General features: G+C 52.5%; 3 protein-coding genes across 5 annotated transcripts; 2 read left to right on the plus strand and 1 right to left on the minus strand.

The window, feature by feature from the left end:
• The first annotated feature begins 176 nt into the window (after positions 1 to 176).
• On the plus strand, positions 177 to 3130 carry PFDN5 (prefoldin subunit 5). Of its 2 annotated transcripts, none has more exons than XM_044755660.2 (6): positions 177 to 333; positions 533 to 635; positions 944 to 975; positions 1881 to 1955; positions 2067 to 2172; positions 2885 to 3130. In XM_044755660.2, exons 1-6 carry the CDS (start codon positions 262 to 264, stop codon positions 2896 to 2898), a joined length of 402 nt encoding a protein of 133 aa, XP_044611595.1. In that variant the 5' UTR covers positions 177 to 261; the 3' UTR covers positions 2899 to 3130. The 2 variants fall into 2 exon arrangements, with proteins under 2 accessions (XP_044611595.1, XP_014703007.3); XM_014847521.3 differs by having other exon boundaries at positions 178 to 333; positions 2932 to 3130.
• A 201-nt stretch (positions 3131 to 3331) lies between these two features.
• MYG1 (MYG1 exonuclease) lies at positions 3332 to 9373 on the plus strand. The gene is made up of 7 exons (XM_014847520.3): positions 3332 to 3592; positions 3757 to 3869; positions 6563 to 6722; positions 8298 to 8450; positions 8587 to 8709; positions 8826 to 9007; positions 9159 to 9373. Exons 1-7 carry the CDS (start codon positions 3380 to 3382, stop codon positions 9355 to 9357), a joined length of 1143 nt encoding a protein of 380 aa, XP_014703006.2. The 5' UTR covers positions 3332 to 3379; the 3' UTR covers positions 9358 to 9373.
• A 111-nt stretch (positions 9374 to 9484) lies between these two features.
• On the minus strand, positions 9485 to 21558 carry AAAS (aladin WD repeat nucleoporin). Of its 2 annotated transcripts, XM_044755659.2 has the most exons (16): positions 18572 to 18838; positions 17820 to 17947; positions 15881 to 15936; positions 15486 to 15577; positions 15242 to 15288; positions 14884 to 14982; positions 14439 to 14582; positions 11765 to 11885; positions 11336 to 11460; positions 11083 to 11143; positions 10856 to 10943; positions 10560 to 10653; positions 10405 to 10472; positions 10183 to 10264; positions 9991 to 10075; positions 9485 to 9858 (listed from the first exon to the last, which is right to left on the minus strand). In XM_044755659.2, exons 1-16 carry the CDS (start codon positions 18692 to 18694, stop codon positions 9634 to 9636), a joined length of 1638 nt encoding a protein of 545 aa, XP_044611594.1. In that variant the 5' UTR covers positions 18695 to 18838; the 3' UTR covers positions 9485 to 9633. The 2 variants fall into 2 exon arrangements, with proteins under 2 accessions (XP_044611594.1, XP_070350070.1); XM_070493969.1 differs by lacking the exons at positions 17820 to 17947; positions 18572 to 18838 and adding an exon at positions 20624 to 21558.
• Positions 21559 to 21596: the final 38 nt, after the last annotated feature.

The following is a 21596-nucleotide window of genomic DNA, read 5'->3' on the forward strand; positions in this document are numbered from 1 at the left end:
TTTTAAGTTCCTGGAGGGCAGGACTCCTGTTTGCCACAACTTCACTACGCTGGGTTCGGGATGTTTTACCAAGAGAACGCACCGCTCTCTTTAAGCCGCGGCGAGTCTCTGAGAGGCTCAGCCCCACCCCGCTTCCAGGACGGGGACCATAGAGATGTCTGGCGCAGTGAGGCCTCCCGGCGCAGCCATCGAGATGCGCAGAGAACGGCTAGAGCGCTGCTCGCTGAGCCGGCTTCCGCTTCGTTAGTCCTCCTTCCCAACATGGCGCAGTCGGTTAACATCACCGAGCTGAACCTGCCGCAGCTAGAAATGCTCAAGAACCAGCTGGACCAGGTGGGGACGGGCCCCAGAGACACCCCTTTCCCGCCTCGCATCCCTCCTTCCCAGGCGTACTCCCTCGCCCCCATTCCTTCCCACTTTGGGAGGCTTTCCTTCCCCAACGAAACCCCATTGGGTCCCAGCACCCGCCGGTCCCGGGCGGTGCCCCCCTCCCGCAGGCCCCCACTCTGACCCTCTTTCCCGTCCTCTGTAGGAAGTGGAGTTCTTGTCCACGTCCATTGCCCAGCTCAAGGTGGTACAGACCAAGTATGTGGAAGCCAAGGACTGTCTGAACGTGCTGAACAAGAGCAACGAGGGTATGGGGTAGGCGCGTGGAGGCAACCTGGGGGTGTGGCGAGCCGGCTGCGTCTCTCGTCCCGCCTCCTAATCCAGTTGTCCTTACCTGAGACAGAAGGCTATCCATTACGTATTGTATACGCCAGATGAGCCCTTTGCATGTTGCCTACCTAGAATTGAAACGTACAGGACGTGCCTCTGCTCCTGTCGCCCGTTTCCGTTCTTTTCATGCTATCTCTGGGCGCTGTGTCACGTTGGAGCTCCTTTTAACATCTTAACGTCGAAGTTGCCAACCTTCCCCAGATGTTTGTCTTAATTGCTTTTACAGGGAAAGAATTACTCGTCCCACTGACGAGTTCTGTATCCTTTCCACAGGAACTGCTACCCTGCCCTCTCCTTTTCTCCTTCCCCTCTCCCCAAAAAGGAGGGGGGTAGTTCTGATTATCCAGAGTGCCCCCATGATTCTGAGAACACTCTTATCGTACACACTTGTCTAACGTGTGGCCAACATCCAGCTAATGCCTTGTGAACAAGAAATGTGTAGAACCGAGGTGTGGTTATTTCCCCTTGCTGTTTGAGGATCTATGTAATACGGGGATAAAACTGGTGGTTTACTTTCACTAATATTAGATATAAGCAATAGAAGAATAAGAGGATATAGAAACAAGGGGATTGGCTCTGTTTATTAATCCTCAGTTTTGGCTTAATTGTGGCTCTTATTCCTAACCTGTTGTTACTAAGAAACCTGGATTGTATACACCTGCTGAGTGTTTTACTTGAGTAAGTTATGACAATAGGGCAGCTGTAGACTGTAGTCTGAGAACTGACAGGCTAAAAGAGAAACACAGAAACTGCAGTGTAATAGGGGTTGGCTAGATAGCACTAAATCCATCAGCAATTAGCTAGTTCATGCTTGAGGGTGCTGAGGGAAACTGAGGCTGGCATCTCACTTTTCATGCTCTACAGCAGTAGGAAAATATCATTGTGTCTAGTCTTTTTGGAGGGGCTTATGAGAAGAATTTTAAGAACTGCTTGGAGGTGGGAGATGGGATCAGGGCAAGAGAGGGTTCCAGCATATGTCATTTTCTTGATAAGGAACCAGCTTCTCTGTCTCTCCCCATTTGGAGTGTTTAGGTATAGTTCTAAGGCCTTCAGATTATTCAGCCCCTGTGCCTTGTAGCTTTTTAGAAAAGAAGGCCAAGCAGGCTAGTGACAGGGACTCATGACTCCTGCTGGGCTAGTTTCCCTTAATACTTGCTTCTCAGATGTATGTCCCTGGGAAGCTACATGATGTGGAACACGTGCTCATCGATGTGGGAACTGGCTACTATGTAGAGAAGGTGAGTGGGAGGAAGCATGCGGTTACTCCTCTGAGCGGGAAAGTTTAGGGGAAGACTAGAGTGTGACATTGGGGTCTTCTCTTAGCTCCTTATTCTCCTCTGATCTTGCAGACAGCTGAGGATGCCAAGGACTTCTTCAAGAGGAAGATAGACTTTCTCACCAAGCAAATGGAGAAAATTCAGCCAGCTCTGCAGGAGAAGCATGCCATGAAACAGGGTAAGCTTGGCCTGGGGCACCGCTTGACCCTTCCTACTTCTATGATAGGTAACGTGGATTGCAGTGTGAACCATGCCCCTTTACTGGATTAAAACCATGTGTCTTTGGTGTCTTGATGTGTCATTCTCTAGAGTCTGTGCATTACATACCTACTATTTGTAGATTCTTGGATTGGGTACTTGAGAAATTTAGAGTAAGGAAATCCTGTCCAAGCCCGTGTGGAGCTCCTGTTTAATAGGGATGGAATGGGGGAGAAGGTATATGTAAGTGAACACACAGGACAGAAATACAGCCTTAACTAAGCACTAGCAATTGCAGCGCTGGCTGCTGCAAGTTAGAATCACCCAAGGAGTTTGAAAAGAAAGCCTGGGCCCATCCAAACCAACTAAATCAACCTGGCGGTGGGGACGGGGATTCCAGGGCTTAGGGTTTTTCAGAAAGCTCCCCAGGTGATTCTGGTACAGTCAGGATTGAGAACCATGTTCTAAAGGCAAAAATGTTTCCCACATTATAATTTTCTGGTTATGTCTGACATTTAATACTGTATTTTGTTCATTTTTATATCCCAGTGGTTATATTGACTAATACATCGTAGACTCTAAATTTGTGTTAGTGTGTGTCCCCCACAATGGATCACTATTAAAAGTTTTGTTAACGGTAGCTGGTTGTCTGCCTGTCCTTAAACGCCCCTATCACTTTTCCTGACCTCTAGGTTCTCCCCTTTAGCCCCTGACAGGCTCTGACTCTTCTTTTCCACAGCGGTCATGGAGATGATGAGCCAGAAGATTCAGCAGCTCACGGCCCTGGGGGCAACTCAGGCTACCGCCAAGGCCTGAGAGCTTGTTGCCGAAGTGGGACGGGGGACCCGCTTCAGGAGCCTGGGACTTTGTGGGCGTGGCTTCCTGGTGGGGGAAAGTGAAGGATCTTGTGTTTAACGCTAATAAATGTGCCAGCTGGACAGAGTGTCGGTCTTTTCTTGCGGTGGTCGAGAGGGTATGCCCCTCCCGAGAGCCTGATGAACAGGGAGATGCAGCGTTCATCCTGGAGTCTCCCCTCGGGCCGGCGAGGAACCGGGGAGAAATCCCGCTCTGGGCCCCGCACTCTCCCGCGTGCTGGTTGCCGTGGGAACGGCTGAGAAGCGGAAGTGGGGCTGCGCGCCCGCTTCCGCTTCCGGGTCGGGACCCTCGCCTGCCCGCGGGGAAGCTGCATGGGCAGTCGCTTCCTGCGCGGGTTGCTGCCTTTGCTGCTCCCGCTTCCTCGGCAGGCCCGGACCCGCATGCTCGGCCCGGAGTCCGTCTCGCCCCCGAAACGACCCCGCAGCCACCTCATGGCACCGCCCCGAATCGGGACGCACAACGGCACCTTCCACTGTGACGAGGCCCTGGCGTGCGCGTTGCTGCGCCTGCTGCCCGAGTACCGGGTACGGTCCGCGGAAACGGACCCTGGGGACGCCCCTAACCGGGGCCGTGTGGGGGCTCGGCCGGCCGAGCACCGCTCCTCCCAGACCCGGCTCCCTTGGCCACCCAATTAATCCCCTTCCCGTGCGACCCCTAGTAGCCCCCTCACTTCCTGTGTCCCCTGCAGGACGCAGAGATTGTGCGGACCCGGGACCCCGAAAAACTGGCTTCTTGTGACATTGTGGTAGACGTGGGTGGCGAGTACGACCCTCAGAGACACCGATATGACCATCACCAGAGGTGGGTTCCCAGATTGCGTGTTTTTAGCTTCCTTGACTTCAGCCGTGCACTGCCGTGGTCCTGTCAGCCGCGGGACTGCCTCATCCTTGAAAGCAAACGCTGGAGTCCCATAGGACTACGGCCCTCCATCCTTCCAGCTCTCCGCCTGCTCTGGACCCATCCACCTGGCCTCGGACCTCCCTGGGTCCTGGCATCTGCCCAGGCCTCCCTTGTCAGTCCCCAGCCCCTTCCCGACTCATCTCCTTCGTTGGCTTAGTCAGGGTTTTCTCCCCCAGCACCCTCGTCACCCCACCTAGTACCCCAGTTGGGATTAATCCATTCATGTGCCCTTGTTGCCCGATCTCAGACTGGGGGACCCACCTGATTGTGGTGGATGGTGACAGTTCAGATGTGTGTGGTCTTCTACTTCGTTTACACTCTTCCATCGGGAAATCCTTATTTTCCAAGGGTACCCTATTGTCCCAGTACCAGTACCATGACCCTCCGTCATCAGACTCCCTCAGTGAGTGACCCTGACTCTTTTCAAAGGAAATTGAGCTTTTCCTGCATGCGCATCCTCAGCTCCCTCCTTGCAGCTCAGGAAACACTGTTCTCTTTTCTTTGCCCCTTTTCCAACCTCTTACTTTCTCCTTTGGGCCTTTGCATCACAATTCTCCCACCAGTGTTTCTACTTCTTGCCTACAGCTTAAAACTCTGCTCAAGCATCTCTTGTCTTAAAAACAAAGGAATGAATAAAAAACAAAACCCTCTGTACCTACACCACACGGTGTAGAGCACTTACCACTCAGGGATCATGAGAATGTTTTATTTTGTTTTAAGTCTCTTTAAGTATTTCTCTCGCTTTCTCTCTCTCTTGTTTAAGCGTATGTATTGCTTTCATAAATGCTGTCATCGGGAAGGAACCCTCCCGGTATTTACAGCCTAACCCTCACTCTCACTTGTCAGCCGCTTGTCAGCCGCTCTTCAAAAGAAGAGCCGACCCTGGCTCCACATCCCTTCCAAGTCATTCCATTCATTCACTCATTCAGCCGGTTCTCTCCCAATCTCTCCACTGGAAATGCTCATGGAAAGGGCACCAGTGACCTCAACACCAAACTCAGGTTGCTGGCTTAGGGTCTCACCTTAACTGACCTCTTCGTGGCACTTGATCTTATTGACTACTCCCTTTTTCTATTGATTTTATATGTTTTTTAAAATTATGCCATATTCGACACATGAAAGAATGTATTGAACATTTGACACATAAAAGAATGTATTGAACCTTGCTGGAATATAGAACATGAAAGGAACACCCATGATCCAATCTCCAGCCTCAGAACTCGAGCATTACCATCACGGCTGCATCTGTACCTGTGCCGCTTCCCTGTCCCACTCCTCCCTCCCCCAGACGTAAGGAATATGCTGGATTTGGTGTTCATCATGCCCTTGCTCTTGTGTATAGTTTAGCACACGTCTGTGTGCTTCCATCAACAATTTATTTACTTTGCTTCTTTTTGAACCTTATGTGGCGGGTTATTGTCATTCGTCTTTATACCTTATAAATACTTCATAAATAATTTTTGTACTTACTATTTGGTAATAAAAGTCATTAAAACAAAAAATGAGCTCCCTAGGTGATTGTGATGGGCTGGTATTTAGACATTACAGCTATAGTTTCCGCTTCCCTAACAACTGTCATACCTTTTGCCTATTCTCTGTCCCATTGCTATTCAGATTCCTGCTTGCCTCTATTCTCCTTGCCGGCTGGCACAGGGCTCTTTCAGACATGCACTTGCCTGCTTAAAATCTCTCAGTGGCTCCCCCTTACCTACAGATAAAGTCCAAACTCCAAAGTGTGGCCTACACGGCCTGCCATGATCTGGCCCCTGCCTACCCTTCCAGCTTTATCTTTTGCCACTCACTCCTCACACCCAGCTGCCTTGCCTGCAGTTCCAGAAAGAGACCTGTCTCTTAGCCATTGTACATGTTGTTCCCTCTACCTGGAATGCCTTTTCTCCCTCACCCTTTGTCTGGTGAACGCCCACTAATTCATCTTGCAGGAATGATCTGAAGGCTTTCCTCCTGAACTCTTTCCTCGCCCCCTCCCCCCTTTTCCTTGTTTGAAACTAGCTAGAGCATTCACTTGGTTGTCTGCATTTGTCTGCTTTTAGCAGATGAACTTGAAGGCGAGGACAGGGTCTTACTTTTTTTGTTTTGCTTTTGTTTTTTGTGTTTGCTGAGGAAGATTGGCCCTGAGCTAACATCTGTTGCCAATCTTCCTCTTTTTGCTTGAGGAAGATTTGCTCTGACCTGCTCCAGTCTTCCTCTATTTTGTATGTGGGTCCCTGCCACAGCATAGCTGCCAAGGAGGTCTGTGCCCAGGATCCAAACCCAGGCCACCGAAGTGAAGCGTGCCAAACTCAACCGCTAGGCCATGGGGCCTGCCCCCAGGGCCTTAGTTTTTTATCCCTAATGTCTAAAACATAAGCCTGGTGGTAAGCATTGAGTTAACCACTGCCAAGTGAATGCATGAATGGAGACTCCCACAGTCCATGTTAACTCCTGAGGAAGAGCCAAGCTTCCCGAGCTGGGCTTTCCCCTCCAACTCCTGCAGTCCTCCTCCGCCTCCCCACCCGCCTGTGCCTGCAGACGCGCGCACACTGTGGGCTGATGGAAGCCGCTCTGCCTCAGCCCCACCCCTCTGTGCTCCTCAGATCTTTCACAGAGACCATGAGCTCCCTGTCCCCTGGGAAGCCGTGGCAGACCAAGCTGAGCAGCGCAGGCCTCATCTATCTGCACTTCGGGCACAAGCTGCTGGCCCAGTTGCTGGGCACTAGTGAAGAGGACAGCATGGTGGGCACCATCTATGACAAGGTGGGGACCCAAGGACAGAGATGCCCCACACATGCATCTCCACCAGGCCAGCTGGGAGTGGCACTCACACAGTACTCAGGACCAGGCCTCAGGTCAGGGTTCCTGGCCCTAAGCTAGCCCACCACCCTCTGCCTCAGTCTGGCTCATCTGCTCACACGGGGCTGGTTTAATCTCTCTCCTACCTCTGGCCTGGGGTGGTTGGGAGAAGTGGGTGAGGTGATATATGGGGAAGGGCTTTGAAAACCATAAAGCAGTGTTTCTCAGTCTTTTTCTTAACCTGACACACAAAAAATGATTGTTCAACAACTTGGTAATAGAGGAGGCCGCTTATGTTGGAAGCATATGGCTCAGAGGTTCTGGCTCTCCAGAGCATATCTCAGGCACCACTATAATTCACCGGAGGCACACAAGTTGGGCAGCTCGCTGGACGGGTTTAATTATGAAAATATCTTCAGGTTCCACCAGCGTCCCCTGCAGGCAGCTCAGCAGCTTCCTGCTGCTGGGGAAGGAACAGGGCTAGTGGCCCTGGCGTGCATGTCAGATCAGTGATTCTGAGGACACCTCCTTGACCCTCCTGGAAGCTCACAGCACGTCAGACTTCAGATGCAGTCAACTCTGCTTTTGGCAGATTGGCTGAGTTCAGTTCTCTCAGCTTGCCTATCTTCTGCCCCCATGACACAGCATTGGTATGATCCAAAAAAGTGAAAAAATAAACGGTTAAATTGGAGCTTTTGGAAGATTGAGGTTTTAGACTGCCTGGGTCAGTTTTTCCTTCTGCCAAGGGGTTTCTAAGCAAGTGAACTAAATTAGACCCAAGTTTCCACTGAGCGTCAGGTTGGGGTCCAGACCAAGACGTGCTGGGCACAGGGGAGTTTCCTTTTCGGCTCTTCCTGAGAGCAGCACTTTTTCTCCATACCACAGACGTGTTGATATGCGGGACTATTTCGGAGGGCAATTTTGCATTAAACACTGACACCTCATATCACTTCTGCCCCCAAACTCAAGGCATCGTCCTACCATTTCTTTAGGCTCAGGAGATACACCAACTTCTGCTGCCACGGGGCACATCATGGGCTTCCCTGGGATCACATCCCAGCTCTTGATGTCTAGGCCAGCACTCCTCTCCCACCTGACACGTGTGCTTGGCCAGAGCCTCCTGTACCTCTTTGACCGGGTCACCAAGTAGCCTACTCGGCCCTCTGCAGATTTACCCGCCCTCAGCTGTAGGGATCCTCGCCCACAGAGGCCTTCATGGAACCTGAGACCTTCCTTGTTCAGAAGTCAGCAGCACCTGCCCCACACATGCTGGCCTTGGCTTGGGCTTTGTGCGGTAGTAGAGTGAGGGCTGGATTCGAAATCAGGAGATCCCAAATCCAGCGCCCCCGGCACTCAGCTCTCTGACCTTAAGCAAGCTGCCAACCTCCCCAATTCCTTTTCTCAGCCAGTTAGTGTTGAGATCCCCACCTGGCTGGTGCGAAGACTAAATGAAAGAGTGTGTATGCACATACTTTGAAACCTATAAAACTTTATGCAGATGGTAGGTACCCTTGAGCATTTCTCCTGCTGCTGCCTCAGATGTATGAGAACTTTGTGGAAGAGGTGGATGCAGTGGACAATGGGATCTCCCAGTGGGAGGAGGGAGCGCCTCGATACGCGCTGACCACCACGCTGAGTGCCCGGGTTGCTCGGCTTAACCCCACCTGGAACCAGCCCAACCAAGACACCGAGGTAAGGAGGCCCCGGGGGAAGAGACCACGAAGCATGTAAGAACCTGGGCAGAAGAAAGGAGAATGGGTGCCCTCCTCAAAGCCTAGCCACGGCAAAAGGGCTGGCGGCATGCTTCTGATTCTCACGTGATTCCCAGGCTGGCTTCAAGCGTGCAATGGATCTGGTCCGAGAGGAGTTTCTGCAGAGACTAGACTTCTACCAGCACAGCTGGCTGCCAGCCCGCACCTTGGTGGAAGAAGCCCTGGCCCAGCGATTCCAGGTACAGGCCCGGGAGGAGGCACTGTGGCTCAGGGACTAGTGACTGCTGGCAGGCTGATGGTCAACAGGGGCTTCTCCTTCTACCTGAAACCTAGCCATGCCCCGCTTCCCTTTCAGGTGGACCCAAGTGGGGAGATAGTAGAAGTGGCAAAAGGTGGATGCCCCTGGAAGGAGCACCTCTACCACCTGGAATCTGGGCTGTCACCCCCAGTGACCATCGCCTTTGTCATCTACACTGACCAGGCCGGACAGTGGCGGGTACAGTGTGTGCCCAAGGAGCCCCATTCATTCCAGAGCAGGTGAGGCCCTAGGGGACCACTCTGCAGACCTTCAGGCCTGTTTCAGCCCTATCCCAGAAGGCCACTAACCTTGGCTCTTCTCTGCTTCCTCTCTCACTTCTTTGACACCTCCATTTGCTCCCACCAACTTCCTCTTTCTGCTCACTTGTAGGCTGCCCCTGCCAGAGCCATGGCGGGGTCTCCGGGATGAGGCCTTGGACCAAGTCAGTGGGATTCCTGGCTGCGTCTTTGTCCATGCCAGCGGCTTCATTGGTGGGCACCGCACCCGAGAGGGTGCCTTGAGCATGGCCCGTGCCACCTTGGCCCAGAGACCAGCGCCTATGCCTCCCACAACTCCCCTAGTCCAATAAAATCTCTTCCATCTCACACTTACCAAGTCCTTGCCCCATTCTGGGAATCAGCTGAAACTCGGGAAAAGTGAAACATCTATTACATGCCAGAGCCTAGACTAGGTCTTTGCTCAGCTTTGCTTTATAAATCATTTGAAATTCACAAGAAGGGACTAAAAAGTGACCGAGCCAAGATCTTAACCCAAAGCCCATGCCTTTTTTTCCCCTCACTATACCCCAACCCCTGGAAAAGACAGTCTTGTAATTGAGTGGAAAGCCAGGAAAACATTTTTATTATTAGAAGTGGGAGTGAGGAGAGTGGGGCTGAGTAGGCGGTGGCCCTGGGAGAGGGTCCCAAGGGGCAGAGATTGGGGATGTCTCAGTAAAGAGGGGCCGATCATGCATAGAGCCTCCGCCCCCAGCTGGGGGCTCTTGGGTTCGGCCAAGCGCGGGGCTAAAACGTGGAAACTGAGCATTGACAAAGTACAGAGGGATGTGGGCAATTCGGCCTGTGGACCAGCACTGCAGAGGACGGAAAGAAAAGTTGATCAGAGCCTAAGCCCAAAGAAGGCCACATGGCAGAGCTGTTCCACAGCCACGGCTGTCAGCTCCTCCAGCCCACTCCCGAAAACCTCAGCAGCCTGGCCTACTCACCACACTGAGCAGAGCCCCTTTGTTGAAGGAAGGATGGAAAGTGATGAGCTGGGCCTGGGCTCCTGGCTCCCCCTGGATAATGCCACTAGGGGAAGAAGAAAAGGTGAACAGGCCCCTGGAGGCAGAAGGCAGGTGTAGTGGGATGCGGGTTTGGAGTGGGAGGGCCAGACCTAATGGCTGCCCAGCACCTACCAAGGAAGTAGCTCAAACACAGGGCTGTTCCGAGTCCGAAAAAGGAGGATGACTGGTTTACCATCCTGGACCCGTGGGTTTCCTGTAAGAAAGGGATCCAGGGACAGGGAGGGACTGGAGGCGGAATCCCAGGTAGCGGCAGAGAACTGCAGCCAGCACACGGACAACTCAGTAGGAAGATGGCTGGGGCCACGAGCCAAGTCCTCCCCCCACACCTCTTACCTTTCAGGAGCACAGCCAGACGTTCCCCGCTGGGGTCCCAGGCCATAGAGTGAGCCTCTCCCCCAAGTCTGTGGGTCAGAACAGTGGATTGGGAGGGCTCAGCGTGGTCCCTCCCACTTTCCTTTCACTGCCCCTCTTTCACCCACTGAACTCACCTTCTCTCTCCATCTGGTGTCTGTATCGTTGTCTCAGACAGATCTGCCACAATTGTTGCTGACTTTGCCCCTCCAACGCGCCCCTTTCCCTCACCTGTGGATAGGGCAGAGGCTCTCAAGTACAGGAAACAGGCCTCTCACTGGTCCCCAGCCTCCCCTCCATTACAGGCGTCAACGCCTCTCATGTCTCCCAAGCTTCACTTCCATTTTTCCTGCAGAGCAGCATATTCCAGAGGGTTCCTGCCCCCTCTGACTACCCCAGATATTCTGCATTCCGAAGTGTTTCCCTAACTCACCACGTTCTGGGAATGACAGGGAGTAAATCAGTGGTTCCCCCAGTACAGTGAACAGCAGTCGGTTTCCATCTGGGCTCCAGCAGCCAGTCTGGGGTCAGGGAGCAAAAGGAGGGGAGGGGTGGTCTATAGGGGAATGTAGGAGGAAAAGAAGTAGAGGAGGTGGGGAAACAGCTTTGGGACCCGGGGCCCACCTCCTCCCCAGCTTCTGTGCATCAGTCCCTTCTTACCTGACAGCGCCCTGATAGAGTAGGCCACCTCTCACAAGTCCACATCTGGGCCTCCCAGACTCTGTGCCAGAAAGAGGCCAGTCACAGCTTAGGACCTCTAGGTTCCAAAGCTTGGACGTACCTGCCTCTGTCAGTCCCAGGGCCAGGTCAAAGAATGGGAACGGGGACAAGGGTTCTGGCTGCTTGAAGTTCCCGGAGCCACCTGCCTTTCTCTAGGTCGTTCTTACCCTCCCTCTGCCCTCCTCCCACTCACCGAAAGACAGCTGAAGGAGTGGTAGCCAGGACTTTGCTGCCATCCGGGGACCAGAGCAGGTTGGTAACCCCACCTCCCCGAAACCAGGGAAGGGGCACACAGGTCTCTGTTGAGACATCCCATACCTAGGAGAGTCACAGCAAGAGAGTGAGACCGAGGAAACCCGGCATCCCTGTTGTCTCACAGGGGGCGCCCTTCTAGAAAGGGGAGGAAGCGGGAGGGGGACTCTTACAAGAGGAGGATCTATGTTTACCAACACAGCAGGCCGAATTTTAAATCTGAGGAGTCTGGATGGCACAGCTCCTTCCCTGGGCAAGTTTAAGACTGAAGGACAATCATCCCTTCCCTCCTCCCAAAATGTTTCCCACCACCAGGTGAAGAGTGCTCCTCCCCCAAGTCGGGCGGGGGGGGGGGGGGGGACCAACTCACCAGGACTGCAGCATCCACAGGGGAGGCTGAGAGCAGCCGCCCGCCACTGGGGGCCCAGGCCAAGCTGGTGACAGGTGTGTGCCCAGGGTGGGAGAGCACTTGGGCACAGCCAGATGAGGGTCTGCCAAGGGGAAATGATGTGGAGTCAGAAGACGACAAGAGAAAAGCCCCATGATTCTGTTTTCTTGCCTCCTGCTAAAACTTCCAAATCCCAGTGGCCCCTCTGAGCTCAAATCCAGGCTGGGGAAAACGAATAGGATGATGGAAGTTAAAGGAAAAAAAATAGAATAAGGAAGGAAGGGTGACGTCACCACCAGTAGGCCCACAGAGGAGAATGGGTGAGGAGTAAGCTGTGACTGTGGCCTCAGGGAGACAAACTTCTGACCAGGAAAGCTGGAAGATGCTGAGCTGGGGTGATGTCATGCTCCTCCCAGACAAGAGCCCACAGGACTATCCAGCATGGGGCCCGGGACAATCCTTGACATTACCTCAAGGTTCCAATCTCTTCTCTTTCCAGAGTTATCTGCCACTCCCCAGAACCCATCCTGTACTCCAAAACCTGTCTTTCTGCCTGTCCTTGTCAGAATTAGTCTCCCTCCTCTGTGATCCCTCATTGTTTTCTGCCTGTCATAAAGATGCTGCATGTGGGCCAACCTCCATCACTAGGCTGGGAACTCCAAGGGCACGAGCTTTGTCTTACTCAGCTTGGTATCTCCAGATCCACATACCTGGCCTGACAGGTATGGCTCCTGCCTGAATTGACACTGCCCTCTCCCTTTTCCACTTAACTATAACTTTTAGCTCCAAAGAGGCCTTAGGTCACCAATCTATAACTACTACTTCTTTTTTTTTAAAAAAGATTGGCACCTGAGCTAACATGTGTTGCCAATCTTCCTTTTTTTCTTCTTCTTCTTCTCATCAAAGCCCCCAGTACACAGTTGTATATTCTAATTGTAGGTCCCCCTGGTTGTGCTATGTGGGATGCCGCCTCAGTGTGGCTTGATGAGCAGTGCCATGTTCATGCCCAGGATCCGAACCAGTGAAACCCTGGGCTGCCAAAGCGGAGCACGCAAACCCAACCATTCAGCCACAGGGCCAGCCTCAAGGTTTTTTTTTTTTTTCTTTTTTTTTTGAGGAAGATTAGCCCTGAGCTAACTACTGCCAATCCTTCTCTTTTTGCTGAGGAAGACAGGCCCTGAGCTAACATCCATGCCCATCTTCCTCTACTTTATACATGGGATCCTTGCCACAGCATGGCTTTTGCCAAGCAGTGCCATGTCCACACCTGGGATCTGAACCAGCGGACCCCGGGCCACCGAGAAGTGGAACGTGCGAACTTTAACTGCTGTGCCACCGGGCTGGCCCCAAGATTTTTTTTTAAATATGCTTTTTGACTTTATTTGCTAAAATTTTATTTAGGATTTTAAAATCTATGCTCAAATAGTTTCTTTCTTATACTACCTATTGTCAGGCTTCAGGTTTTAGGATTACATTAGATTCATAAAAATAAATCAAGATGGGGCCTGGCTCCATGGCTGAGTGGTTAAAGTTGCACGTGCTCTGCTTCAGCAGCCCGGGTTTGCAGGTTCGGATCCTGAGCATGGACCTACTCCACTCACCAGCCATGCTGTGGTGGTGGCCCACATACAAAAAAAGAGAGGAAGATTGGCACAGATGTTAGCTCAGGGCTAACCTTCCTCAGCAAAAAAATAAATAAGGATGGATCCTGAGACAGAAAGGAGACATTAGTGGAAAAACTGGTGAAATCTGAACAAAGTCTGGAGTTTAGTTCATAACAATGTAACATGGGAATATAAGTTGTTAACAGCGGGGGAAACGGTGAAGTATAGCAAAACTCTCTGTACTACCTTTGTAACTTCTCTAAAAATCTAAAGTTATGCCAAAATAAAGTTTATTAAAAGGAAAAAAATAAATGAGGAGGCTTTCCAAATTTATCTATGATCTGGATTAGTTTAACACAGAGATTACCCTTCCTTTGACAATTAGATGGAACCCTCAGAAAACCACCTCAGCCTGGCATCTTTTTAGTGGTGGGGCTCATCCCTTCTAATTTCTTCTACAATCTTTGGTAACTTATACTTTGCTAGAAAATCAAACATTTTTCTTTAGATTTTCAAATTTGTTGGTCTAAGCTTGTATAATATTCTCTAATAATTCTTCTATTTTCTTCCATATCTGTGGTTCTCTCTCCATTCCCACTGTGAAAATAGTGTACTTTGATTTTCTCTTTTCTTAGTAAGACTGGCCAAAAGGTTTTCTTCTTTACTCATAATTTAAAGAACCAGTTTCTGGTTTTACATTTAGTTAGTTCTCGTGGGGATTCTTTCTCCAGTGTCACTGGTTTCAGCCTATATCCCTGTGGACTCTCTTCTTCCTTCCTTTAAACCAACATCTGACAGTCTTCTGAAAGAGACAGTCTTTCCACCCCATGATCCATAGATACACACTCCCCACAATTCCAGAAGCCCCTAGTTCTGTCCCTTTCTCTAGATCAGAGCATCCTCAGCACCTCCACCTTGACCTTAGGTCTGCTTCTCTCTCAGCCCTGGGATGTGCTATGGGAACAAAGAACTTCTCCTTCCAGGCCTCCTCACCACCCCTAACATGGCCACAACCCTCAGGCCAACGTAGGACAGAGGCTGCTGGGACTCACCGGGTAGACAAGGAGGTGGGGTCCAGGGTCCAGATGAGAATGCAGCTTTGGCAGGCCACAGCTAAGACGGAGGCACTGAGGGGCTTCCAGGCCAGAGCCGCCACATTTCGCTGCAGCCGGTGCTTCAGGGAGGGGACTATAGTGCTGGGGGAAAGGGTAGGGGGCTGAGTCAAAGCAGGGGCACTCAGGCTCAGGGGACCCGAGAAGGGAAATCCACAGAGAAGAAAGCTGATCATCCAGGGCCCAGGGGTATTGTGCGACAGGAGGATAGGATAAAAGTTAGATCTGGAAAGAGGACACATCCAGTTGTGGAGCCTCCCTGACCCCAGTTCTGGAAGGAGCCCTGTGGACCATGCCCCAGCACTGCAGGTCTCCCCTGGGACTACAGCTGGAGCGGGAAGGGGAGACTGAAGAGTGAGACCATGCCCAGCACACCCTCACATACCTGTTGGCATTATACACACGGATTGAGTCATCTAGCAGGGCCACCGCAAATTTGTTGGTGTGGGGGTGCCACGCAAAGACCCGCAAGCAGCAGCTGGACCTGGGGCAGGAGTGAGCATGAAGACTTTGAACCTGCACATACCCAGAGCCCAGCCCAGAAGCTCAGATTCCCTTTCACATTATTGTTTTTAATTTTTTCTTTTATTTTTTGGGGGGGACGTAGAAGGAGTGAGAATGAGGTGAGGAGAGCAGTCAGGAAAGGGGTGGGAGGAGTCTCTGTCTTGACTTCCCTTTCCCCAAAAGAAGCTCCAAGGTTCAGGGCTTCCTTCCCACAAAAGCCCCAGAGCTTTTACACCCACCAGTTTGTGACTTGGGAAAATTCGGCAATCAGATCTTCGCTCCTGAGCTGTAAGAACAAAGTGGAAAGAAGACGCCCTGGGACAAAGGGAGCTTATCCCCTTAATGTTCCCACAGGGGAGCTGGACGACTCCCACCCTCTGCGGTCTTCCCACCCTACCCTGACTTTAAGGGATAGGAAGTGGAGAGGGGATGGGGGTGGGGGAGTGGCAGCCGGGGAGGGCCAGGGGAGGAAGCCAAACTTACAGAGAGATGGGGGAACAGGGACCCATGGAGGGAGGAGGCCCATCGACAGAGTGCCAGGGCCCAGCTGGACGCCGTCTTCACCCACTCAAACACTGTGGGGTTGAGGAAGCAGCTCTAATTAAACCATTCACAGGGCTCTCCCTGGGCACCCTCTGAGGTGAAGGAGGAGCTCTCCCCAGGTCCTTCTGCCCAACGAGTGCTCTGGACACCCACTCTGGGGTATGTGGGGTAGGCAGAGGGAGAAGAGAAGATGGCACCAGCATAGACAACTGGGCCAGGAAAAACAGGGCTAAAGGGAAAGGGCCTGGGCCATCAGGGATTGGGATGAGTCAGGGGGAATGCGGACGGGAGATGCCAACCACAAAACTAGGGAAGGCTGGAGGGAAAACACTCACCCTCCTCCTCCGAGTTTGCAATTTCATTCAGCACTCCAAAAAGGCCCACATCACGCCTGGTGAGGAGAGGAAGCTGTGCATCAGACTCCTCCGCTCCCTCAGTCTCCAAGTCATTCATTCATGCATTCATCCATTCATCCAGTAAACATGTATTAGAAAGAAGAGCACTCACATTTAATGAGAGGCAACTGTGGGCCATGCACTTGATATGCTGTCCTTTCATTTGATTATCTTACAAAATGGACAACCTGCCCATTTTACCACTGAGGCAACTAAGGCTCAGAGGTCTCTCAGGACTCTGTAAGCGGGTGAAGCAGTCAAGAATTGCCTAAGATAGTGAATGGAAGGATCTTAAGCAGAGGAATACACTGATCACACTGGCATTTTAGAAAGATCACTCTGGCTGCAGATTAGAGGAGGACAAGAATGGAGAGAAGGTAGGTTAAGAGCCTCCTTCGGGAATCTAGGAAAAAGGCCAAAGTGGCCTGAACCACTGGAGATGGAGAAAAGTAGACAGATCTGAGAGCTTGAGGGAGCAGAATGGACAGGATCTGAGGCCTAATTAGACATTAGTGAGGCAAGAGTAATATCAAGGGGAACACCTAGGGCATAATTATAGCAGCTAATACCGCTTCCAGGGTGCCAGGGCGGCCAGAGGCTTCCCATGCATCATCTCAGTTAGCCATTATCACAACCCAACAAAATAGGTACTGTTAGCATCTGCATTTTTAGACAAGTGAACAGAGTGTGAAAAGGTTAATTATCAAGGTGGCCTAGGTAGGAAGTAGCAGAGTCAGGATTCAACCTGTCTGCCTGCTCCAGAGCCTACAGTCACACCACTTGCTCCTGAATGAGCAGTAAGGCCACTCCCCAAGATGAGAAACACAAGGAAGAAGCCGGTTCGGAGAGGAAAGTGAGGAGATCGACTGTGAACACGGTGAGTGTGTGAAGCCTGTGGAATACCCAACTCAGGGTGACTGGCAGACAAGTGAACACCCAGGTGTGGAGCGTCAATCACAAATCCAGCCCAGGACACCGACATTTAAGGGACTTCAGGAAGAGGAGAAGCAGCAGCCCAGCCAGAGAGGCAGGAAGTGAGAAAGAACCCAGGATTGAATGGCTTTTCAGACAATGAATTGATGTTTAATTTCACTCACACAAAGAGACGTTCAAATTAAACTGTACTGCAATACCAAATCTTGAAGTTTGACAGCACATGCGTTGGGAAACAGACTCTCTCATACACTGCTGGTGGGACTGTAAATATGTACAATTTCAACAGAAGACTCTTTGGCAACAGCTCACGAAATGACAAATGAACACACCCTTTGAACCCAGCTACTTCATTTGCAGGAATTCATCCCACACATGACAATGATAATAATAATAGCTAACCCTTGAAGGGATTAAAATGGGCCAGGCACTGTTCTCTGAGTGTCTTACATCTGTTAACTCATTTAATCATCATTACAAGCTTGTAAGATAGGTTCCATTTTACAGATGAAGAAACTGAAGGACAAAATGATTAAGTAACTTGCCCAAGGTCACACAGCTAAAAAGAGGCACAACAGAAACTGAATCCAGGCAGTATGGCTCCAGTCCTACATATGCAAAATCAATGACCTACATATAAGATTATTCACTACAACCTTACACCTAACCTTGCTCAACTTCAGGTAAAGGCTCAGAAAATGGTAATGACATGAGGTCGGGGCAGGGAGCAGGTTCACATAAGCAAACCAGAAAGCAAGGCAAGTCACTGGAGATTAAATGGAACCACTGTTGCAAAGCCTTGAGTTACAAATTTGAAAATTTGTTATGCTGAATGATGTATGGCTCTGAGCTAGAGAGAGCCCGGCAGCCCCATGCAGAGGGGTGGTGACCTCAATTTCTCAAGGATCTGCAGACCATAGCCCAGGAGACTCTTGCCATGTCTCACCAAACGTTGATGCATCTCTTCCACACTTGCTCCCGGTGATGGATGAAGGCTGTTCTTGTGCCATGGTCCAGCCTCCCAGGGGTCTTCAGGGGATCCTTAGTCAGGTTTAGGACAGGAAGATTGATCCACTACGCCCAGAAGTGAGAGGTGTGAGTCAGCCTCTTCCCAGGTGCGGAACTCCCTGCCATCTCCAACCCATGGCTGGGCTAAGGGTAAGAGGCTCTAGGGATGTTTCCCATTTTCACAGATTTAACACTTGTGGGCCTAGGAAACAGGTCTTAGCTCTCTTATCTGTAAAACTAAAATAATACTTTATAGGGTTGCTAGGATTATTAAATCTTATAACATTTGTGGAGAACACCTGACTCAGAACCTCTTTCCTACGTAGCAAACACTCAACAAACGTCAGTTTCTCAACACCACGGAAAGAAACGCTCCAGGCTGTGCCTTCCAGTTCTCCCAGATACCGTCCCCAACTTTCCAGTACTTCTGCACCTGCCCATCTCCTAAGTTCGCCCTCATTCTCTCCATTGCCTCTAGGCCCGCCCCACAGCTCTTCAGCATCCCTCATCCTCCAATCCCAGCCCTAAAACATTCCAGTCCCTGTATTCTTCTCCAGCCCGGGCCAGGCTGTTTCAAGTCCGCCAGTCCGTGGACAGGGACCCCGCCCCCGCCACGCTGCCTCGGTTCCCCCGTTCCCCCTGACTCCGCCCCCATGCCTATAGGGTCCCCTCCCTCCTCGCCCCGGCCACCTGGCCCCGGAAGTCGGGAGGCGGACTCTCATAGCTATTGCCTGTCACCAGCTCGTTATTGTGCTCGTATAGGGTGACTTGACCCCTAGGCGGCGGCGGAGGGAACAACCCCAGGGAGCACATCTTGCCGGTCCCGCGGACGTCCGGAGTCGGCTAACTCGCCGATCCCGCTCCTCGGACTCAGTTCCCGGGCTAGATTCGGATGCGTACGGGTAGCCGCTTGGGACAAACGGCGTCGCAAAGCCAACGGAAATGAAGGGAAGAGTAACCGAGAAGAAGGGCGCGTGCGCAGTCCCGGGACAGCTAGCCGGAGCTTCCTCGCGCGCCGCCTAGCGGCCGGAGGGGGAGGGACGCGGACAAGTCCGCAGGCCCAACCCCCAGCTAAGGGTCAGAACGGTTTTTCTTTTTTTTCTTGGGAGACTGCTGTTTTTCCCAGTTCCGAATTCCCCTACACAGTCTCCCGCTCACTCTCTCAGCGCTCGGAAAGCCCAAAATAAGCCATGTTCAGGGAAGTACCTAATTATATCCTCCCAGGACTGTGGATGGCCCAGAGGAAAATATAGCCTGTGTGACTGGCAGCTGGCTGGAGAGCCTCCGGGAGGAGGAAGTTCAGAGGGGGACCTTGGGAGAGGGATGCTGCGCCGGCCAGAACCTACGGCCCACAGGGTTGGGCGTCCTGGAAGGAAAAGTGAGAACTGTTGGAAAACAGTAACATTTCCTGAGCACTTATTAGGATAAGCGCTTGTATAATCTTTACAACAACCCCTTGAGGTGGGTACTGCTACGACACCACGAGGAAAGTGAGGCACAGAGAGATCGGAACTAAAAGTACCAAAACCAGGCATTCTGACTCCACCACAAAAGTGAAATCGATCTTACCGTAACGCCAAAGGATGGAACTAGAATGGAGACTAATACAGAGTGGGCGTTCCTCTCCTTACAACTCTATGACTTTGGAAAAAATCGTTGAATTCTGTGAGCCTCCGCTTTGTCACTTGCAGAGTGTCACATGGTTGTTTCCCGTACAAAATATGGAAATGAAGCCATTTAATTGTAAAGGGGCCGGCCAGGAGGCTCAGTGGTTATCAGGCACTCTGCTTCGGTGGCCTGGTTCTCAGGTTCAGATCCCTGGGCGGACCTACACACTGCTCCTCAAGTCATGCTGTGGAGGCATCCCACATACAAAACAGAGGAAGACTGGCACAGACGTTAGCTCAGGGCCACTCTTCCTCAAGCAAAAAGAGGAAGAGTGGCAACAGGTGTTAGCTCAGTGCCAATCTTCCTCACTAAAAAAATAAAATAAAACTGTAAATTGCTAAACAGATATCAGTGAACTGGGTGTCCTTGGGCATGGGCTCATTCATTTAACAAATGTTAATGAGCAATTCCAAGGACCATCCGCTGGGCACACAGAAATGTGTGAGGCATAGTCCCCACTCCCAAGAGCTGCCAGTCTCACTGGAGAATCTAGGGGGTATTCTAGTTTAGCATTTTTAGCTTCTGTGCCTGCCCCTCTGTTCTACATGAAAAATTCCCCCAAGAGATTTATTCCCTGGTCAGAAAACAAGGGGCTCCAGAACGTTAATAGACATAGCACTCACCTGAGACTCTTGCTAAAATGCAGATTCTGGCCTAGCGCTCTGAAGCTGTCTTTCCAAAAAGCCCCCAGGTGACACCCCACAGACTACACATTGAATAGCCCTCACTTAATTTTCGGGATTAGTTCACAGTCCCCTGGGAAGTCACAGAAAGCTTAAAGAGTGTAGTGTAAAAACGGGGGGTTGTTTGGGGAAACGCTGGGAACGCTCCTGCTGAAGGGGGAAGCAGCACCGGTTTGAGGACAAAGAGGGAGTCTGCGACTCTGACAGATGAGTGGCAGCGTCAAGAACCCACGGACACTGTTGTTTGTACGGCCATAATGACACCAGCCAACCCCAGACACCCTGAAGAAATCACTGCAGCCTGGGCCTGCAGCCTCCACCTCCCTTCCCTGGAGCCTGATTTTCACCAACAGGTTGTGTGATCATTGTCGGGTAGGTGCCTGCCTCTTACCCTGTAGAGTGAACTGGAGAGAAGGAAGGTGCTACGCGCATCCGTCTTCAGCCACCGCCTCCCCACTACTGCTTAGTTCACGTGTGTTGAAGGGTTTTCACGATTTGCAGATTCTCGGGAGGCCGAAGTCCAGGCCTAGCGCACTCCCCACCAACTTCACCAGGGGGCGCGGCGGCCCCGGCGACACAGCGACGGTGACCCGCCGCCCCCGGGGCTCAGAGCGCTTAGCGGGCGGTCTCCACGGGCCCCTCCCTCCGACCTGGGCGGGAAACCGAGGCAGTGCCGCGGCCGCTGCCCAAGATTTCTAAAACGGGCCCCCACTTTCGGAGGCGGGAGGCCTCGCCAGAGCCTGGGTGCCTGGAGCTCGGCCCGCCGCCCTTCCCGGGCGCCCCGGCCCGGGGCTGGTAACTAGGCGCACATGGCCCGCCCGGCCCTGTTTGTCCTGGCAGCGCGCCGCCGCTATTTGAGGCGGTTTTTATCTCCCAGAAACCAGCAAAACCCCAAGCGGAGTCGAGGGAAGATGAAAGGGGCCGAGGGGCCGGGGAGGGGAGGACCGCGAGGCTGCGGCGGGCGGGAGCTGGCACCGGACAGGCGGAGACCCGGCGGCGAGAGGGCTGGGCTCTGGGGGGTCCCGAGGAGCCGGCCCGCGAGATGGGGGCGGGAGCCGGGGGTCCGCCACGGGCTGCCCCCTCGCGCAGACCCGCCCGGGCACCCCGCCCCCTGCGCCCGACGCCCTGGCGGTGGGCTCCCCTCCGCGGCCCCTAGCCCGCGGGAGAGTCCTCGGAACCCGGATTTCTTCAAAGGGCCTTTGAAGCCGCGCCCCGCAGGAGGCCAGGCGACTTCGCACCTGGCCGGGGGCGGGCGAGGCGGCGGCGTGGGGAGGGGGCCGCCCGAGCCCGCCCTCCCGCCCGCCCCAGCGCTGCTGCTCCTCTCCCGAGCCCGCGAGAGGCGGGTCGGCCGGGGCGCGCCCTGC

The sequence above is a fragment of the Equus asinus genome, chromosome 22 (assembly GCF_041296235.1).
Source record: "Equus asinus isolate D_3611 breed Donkey chromosome 22, EquAss-T2T_v2, whole genome shotgun sequence".
Taxonomy (NCBI): Eukaryota; Metazoa; Chordata; class Mammalia; order Perissodactyla; family Equidae; genus Equus; species Equus asinus.

Bases quoted from the DNA above. Each gene is read 5' to 3' on its own strand.
- PFDN5 (XM_014847521.3), top strand. From the start codon at position 262: ATGGCGCAGTCGGTTAACATCACCGAGCTGAACCTGCCGCAGCTAGAA. The intron at 636-943 runs GTATGGGGTAGG...TTGCTTTTACAG, and splicing joins GCTGAACAAGAGCAACGAGG to GGAAAGAATTACTCGTCCCA. The intron at 1,956-2,066 runs GTGAGTGGGAGG...CTGATCTTGCAG, and splicing joins CTGGCTACTATGTAGAGAAG to ACAGCTGAGGATGCCAAGGA.
- MYG1 (XM_014847520.3), top strand. From the start codon at position 3,380: ATGGGCAGTCGCTTCCTGCGCGGGTTGCTGCCTTTGCTGCTCCCGCTT. The intron at 3,870-6,562 runs GTGGGTTCCCAG...TGTGCTCCTCAG, and splicing joins CGATATGACCATCACCAGAG to ATCTTTCACAGAGACCATGA. The intron at 6,723-8,297 runs GTGGGGACCCAA...CTGCTGCCTCAG, and splicing joins TGGGCACCATCTATGACAAG to ATGTATGAGAACTTTGTGGA.
- AAAS (XM_044755659.2), bottom strand. From the start codon at position 18,694: ATGTGCTCCCTGGGGTTGTTCCCTCCGCCGCCGCCTAGGGGTCAAGTC. The intron at 14,583-14,883 runs GTATGTGAGGGT...CCTTTCCCCCAG, and splicing joins CGTGTGTATAATGCCAACAG to CACTATAGTCCCCTCCCTGA. The intron at 9,859-9,990 runs GTGAGTAGGCCA...CGTCCTCTGCAG, and splicing joins AAGGGGCTCTGCTCAGTGTG to TGCTGGTCCACAGGCCGAAT.